Raw genomic sequence first — 6,000 nt, forward strand, 5'->3', positions numbered from 1 at the left:
TATTAGGTGCATCCATAATTATTGGAAAAAGAGTAAGTTTCCAGAGTGACACTTTTTGTTGTTAGGTGTATGTTTGAATACAGTACAGTGTATTTGTAGATAATCTTGTAATTATTTAGGAGCTTCTGTTGTTGCGGTATTATGTAATATGAGGAGGCATTATGTCTCTTTCAATGTATTCATCTGTTTGAGGATAGCTGCATAGCTCTCTTAAAAAAAAGTAAGTATTTCATAAAAGGAATCTATATTTTTAATAGAAAGAATTATTTTTTGGGGGGCAGATCCGTGGTATCTAAAATTATAATCAATATTTTGGTATGATTTATGGCTTTTCCCTCAGGCTCTTGTTGATTTTGCTCTTCCTTCTGTTAGTATTGATGTAAATGCTATGGTCTGCAATTTTTGGAATGCTGAGGGCGGGGATGTGGAACTTCTTCTTTCTGTTCTTCCTCGTAATATTGTGAATTCCATCATTAATGTTCCAACTGGTTTTAATGAGTGTGGTGATGATATTAGAATATGAAACTCTACTTCTAATGGTCAGTTTTCTGTAAAGTCTGCATATAATTCCCTTTTTGCCTTGTCTGAACCTGTGAATCCTCAATGGAGTGCCTTATGGAAGTTTGATCTGCCCCCAAAACTTAAGACCTTTTTGTGGACTTTACTTCACAAGAAATTGCTTACCAATGTTCAGCGAGTTACTAGAGATTTTGCTTCTAATCCTGCTTGCCCCATTTGTCATTCTGCTGATGAGACCTTGTTACACCTCTTTAGGGACTGTCCAAGATCTAAGATAATTTGGAGGGCCTTTAGTAAACCTGCTTGCATTGATAATTCTTTTTCTTTGGATTGGAATGGATGGATTAATGCTTCTATCCATTGTCATACTGCTATTCAGGATTGTCATACTGCTATTCAGGATAATATCAGATGGAAATGCTTGTTTATTTTCATTTGTTGGTTTATTTGGAAGTGGAGAAATAAACAGGTTTTTGAGCCTGGCTTTGTTCTTCCTGCTTGCTTCAAGAATATGATATGGGATTATGCTATTAAATGGAAGAAAACTAAGTTGAAATCCAATGAAAATTCCATGTTCAGCTATACTATGCTTTCATGGAAAATGCCTCCTCATAATTTTTTCAAGTTGAATGTTGATGGAACTAGGACTTCTCCTTCTGGTAAAATAGGTGCTGTTGGTGTTATTAGAAATCATTTTGGAGACTGGATTATTGGATTTCATATTAATATTGGAGTTGGTGAAATCTTAGATGCTGAAGCATGGGGTCTTTTTCATGGCCTGAAGCTGGCTGTTGATTTGAATATCAAAAACTTACTGATTGAATCTGATTCTGCTATCTTGGTCCAACTGATGCAAAATTCCAACTTTGATATTCATCCTTTGGGTTCCCTTCTTTGTGGTTGCAAAAACATTATGAACAAGATGGAAGATGCTCAGCTCCTCATATTTTAAGAGAGTGCAATGCTACAGCAGACTCTCTAGCCAAATGCAGTATCCTTCATGAGCTTGGTCTTGTTTGCTTTGACAGCCCTCCTGTTCATGCTGCTGATGACTTCCTTGATGACTTATGTTCAATCACTAGAGCTAGGAAAACTGGCAACTGCTTTAGTATTTAGTCTCTTTTCCTTTTTCGTTTGTGCTTTTTAAGCACCCTTTGTAACCAAAAAAAATAAATAAATAAATAAATAAATTATAATCAATATTATAACCAGAATATCATCTATAAAATCTAAGAGTAATTAACGGTTGAGATAAGTCATAAAAAAATCTAATCATTTTCTTTTCTTTTCTTTTCATTTTCTTTAAATCAATTTAAGATATTTCCCCATCTTTCTATAAAATACACAATAAAAATGGGTGATTACCTACTATGAATTTGGAATACGATTAAGAGGGAGTTAATGCCTTAATGGTTTCCCATTGATAATCATAAGGATTAGTATCTTCCCAGAAAAAGAGAAAAAAAAAAAGTAATCATGAGCAAAGAAACCATTAAAATGAGAGTTAATTTATATATCAAAGTACTCGATCATCTATAGCGATTAATTTCAATTAGAAGATGTTGAATCTTGATTGAGTTTTTTCATCTTGATGAAAGAAAAGAAAAAAGATGAGAAAGAGGTAGAGAAGATTGAAACTTGGCCAATTTTCAAACGTGATCTAATATATTTGTTGTCTCATTTTCTCTCAAGTAGATGAGTTTCAATAGGAAAACAAAAGAGGACGATGAGTTTGAATAGGAAATCAATTAACACCCTCTTAATCCCTATAATTGTATTCCAAATTCATAGAAAAATAACCTAAATTGATTTAAATTAAAAGAAAAAAAAAGCAAATGGTTTAGTACTTATCTCAACCATTAATTATGATTAGATCTAATGAATGAAATTCGGGTTATAATATTGATTATAATTCTGGGTGCCACGGATCCGCCCCCTATTTTCTGATGTGAAGGACAATTGTTTGATAGCAAATTATAAGGAGTAGATCTATGTAATTATGAGACATGATGAGGACCAAAACAAGAAACATGTTACACACAATTCTACAGTAATTAATCACCAAAAAAGAAAGCCGCAATTATTAAAAAAAAAAAACTACATGACCTAAAATGAGAAGAAATATTGTAACCAAAAATAAAAATGAGAAGAAATATTGATTGGACACCTGTATATCCACCATGTTGTGTTTGTAGGCCCAGAAGATGATGGGTCTCATTTGAGGCCAGTTCAAAAGTCAGTGGGTAGGGCGCGTGCACTGATGAGGACCTTTTAGTAGTACAAGTACCATGCCGGATGCACCCACGTAACTTCCGGAATTTGTTTTTCCGTTCATAGTTGACCCAAAAAGGTGAAACGCTCATCGAATTTGTAAGCATCGGCTAGAAGTCGCTAAACATATTCTACTACAAAAGAGTGTAAAAGTTCCATTTAAATCATTCGAAAGTGTCATGCTCTTTAACCAAAAGAAACAAGCATGATGAACATTTATATTACTCACACCATTAAAAAAAATACTAATTTAGTATCTATCATGACTTCTATTAATGTTGTCATAGGCCACGGAATATATAAACGAAAAATTATAGACATAGAAAACTATATAGAATTAACCTAAACTTCATTTGTTTGTTTGTGAACAAAACTATTTAAAGTGTCCGTCAATAAAGAAGTATGATTATTGATAACCAATTCAATTCACGTAACCATATATAAAAACCCACTAGCAAATCAAGCATGAAGCATCAACATCCCAAGGATGGATCATTCACAATTTAATACACCCATTCTGCATCTTACGTAAATCGACAAGAATAATCAATGGTTCCTTGTCATCTACACGCATGAATGACTTGTATCTAAGCAAAACTCCATCATCTCCCTTGTTCTGTTCCCCTCGATCTGTATCGCTGATCCAGATCCCGAGCCCTAATCAGTGTTTATATATTCAATAAAATAGAGAAGAATTTCCATGGTGTCACTTGTGCTCTGTTATATGTGCTTCCATTCGTTGATCCGATTCGCTTGTCATCGTCTCAACCATTCTTTTATGGGCGCTGATCCATCAGATACCATACCAGGCTGCAATGGTCCCTTGATTTAAACGTGAGGGTGGTCTTTGTTTTCGTGCTCTGCTTTCTTGTTCAGAAACAGAGCATTACCTTCTTGGAAGTTTTGACCACAGAGAAATGAGAAAAGCACGATTGGCCCAGGACCAGCACTCGGTATCATCATGTTCCATACACCACGAGCCAAAAGAAAAGACAAGTCAGGGAAAAAAGCGTTGCAATGGAAGGTTCACACTGGCCAGGGTCACCAATGAGGACACCCTCCCTCTGGCCTCAGCCTCATCGTGTCTCACGGGGTCTGGTTTGGTAGACAACTTGAATCGATTAGTTGTTTGGTATGAGCTAATCTAATGATTCACGACTATAGAACGTCATTTGGTAGATAACTTGAATCGATTAGTTGTTGGTATGAGCTAATCTAACGATTCACGACTCTAGAGCGTCAACATGTAAATCTTGTTCTAAAGTTCTAAATTATTTTTCAGGTAACCGAAACAATGGAAACTTTTTTCAACAATGTAAGGACACGCTTCAAAAGCTTTCTAGACCTAGAAGTTAGTTCCTCGCAATGATAAAAGCTGGAAGAGGAAGATTTCCTCAAAAGTTGTTAATACCTAATTATGTAATGTAACACATACACGAGTATTTTAGGGTTCCTCACCGGTGTTACTCATAAGAATCGACTACAAAACCTACGAGACCTCCAAAATCCACCCAAAGAGAGCTGTTTCCAATCGAAAAACCCTTTCTACGCAAAGAAATAGTGTGCCCTTTGCAATTTTATGCCGTTTTCTTTCTTCTATCCTTTTTCATGTTATGCAGAGGATAATATTGTTCTATGCTGAGTCGGCCCCCAGTGGCTGGCTTTTTTCCTGTCACTGAATCTAGAAACGCACGTTCAATTCATGTGATGGGCGTAGTAGGATTATATCGCACGTTTGCTTTTTAGTCAATTTCTCATTGGTCTTACTTGTCTTGTGAACATAATGAACTTTGATCCTATCCCCATAATGAAATTGAAAGAGATCCCTGCATTGCTACCAGCCAAGCCAAGACTTGAGGGGAGGAACCATACTTGAAGGAAGGATAGCACGGCGACGCTGACGGCAGTGGCCTGCGACGGCGACTGAGTGTGTCGTGTTTAACAAGTATACCAACTTTGCACACAAACCACGCCAATCAGGCTCGTTAGCCACAACAAGTGATCCAGAACCTTTCCAGATAATAAAAGGGCTTGCTCGTCTCTTGCTTCTCAGTTGCCATTGTCTTGGCCTCCTGATAAAAACTCAACATCTTCGAAAGCATTCTAGTGAGAAACTTGCAACACACCATTCAATCATCATAAAATTGCTTTGCAATATAAGTGGGGGCATTACCTTTACCATAACAGATGGATCCAAAGATCGCATCAGGCTCTTCCCAAGCAAAAGATAAGAACATTATCTGGTAGACCAGGAAGGAAAGGAAAATGTTCTTATCTGGTAGACCAGAAAGGAAAGGAAAATTAATTCTGATGGAGACCATTCCATTGCTTTGTACGCTGTACAATCTCCACCATAGAGCATTCCTATTTGACAGGTATCACTATCCAGTGTTTCACTTACCAAAAATGGCAACTGAAAAAAAATTTACAGCAAAAACCCCAAAGCGCATTTGACCAGGAAAAAAAAAGAAGGTAAAATAAAAACCCCAATAAGTCCTATACCAACAGGGCCTTGCATGTTCATTGGAGGGTGTGGGAGCATCAGATCAATAATCAAGATAACTGCCTTTCAAATTCTATAAAAATTAGATGGAACAAGTTGAAACATGTTTCTGTATAATCCTAAACACGGCTGTGTTGTGGACAGCTTTGGTGTGTCTGTGGCTTCTCTGTATTTCAACCTTCTCCACCTTCTTGTTAAGCTTGTCATCATTATCTGCTTCAGATTTTGTGGTGGTCTTTGACTCATCAAACGCCAATAACTGCATTATATGAATGGCACCCCAATCAGTAAACTAATCAACAATTCTAAAACATAAATTCTAAAGCTTGCAAGCAGTCATTTATTATTGCATACAGTTTTCAAATCCCTAGAAGAACCAAAACCACCAGTATGGGCTGCAGTAAAATTATTTACAATATATTGCCACATGCAATTGCATAACATGCCCGGTCCGGCCCAGTGCACACTGTGCGATGGCACGGAGACCTAACACCAGAAAAGGCCCACATAATTACTTCATGTTCATATATATATATATATATATATACAGCCACCTTCTATTGAGGGATCCCTATTTTTGGCCACTTTCTAAGGATAGGGCATTACACCACTTCCCAATTGAATTTTTACATCTCCACCGTTCATATCTTAGGTCTATATGATTAGATCACCTCTACAAAATTTCATATGATTTGGTGATCGTTAAG

General features: G+C 36.5%; 1 protein-coding gene across 1 annotated transcript; it reads left to right on the top strand.

Annotated features, from left to right (window-relative positions):
* Nucleotides 1-1,030: 1,030 nt before the first annotated feature.
* LOC101306118 (putative ribonuclease H protein At1g65750-like) lies at nt 1,031-1,471 on the top strand. The gene has a single exon (XM_004292810.1). The coding sequence runs from the start codon at nt 1,031-1,033 to the stop codon at nt 1,469-1,471; it is 441 nt and encodes a 146-aa protein (XP_004292858.1).
* Nucleotides 1,472-6,000: the final 4,529 nt, after the last annotated feature.

Source organism: Fragaria vesca, linkage group LG2 (genome assembly GCF_000184155.1).
Source record: "Fragaria vesca subsp. vesca linkage group LG2, FraVesHawaii_1.0, whole genome shotgun sequence".
In the NCBI taxonomy this organism is placed as follows: Eukaryota; Viridiplantae; Streptophyta; class Magnoliopsida; order Rosales; family Rosaceae; genus Fragaria; species Fragaria vesca.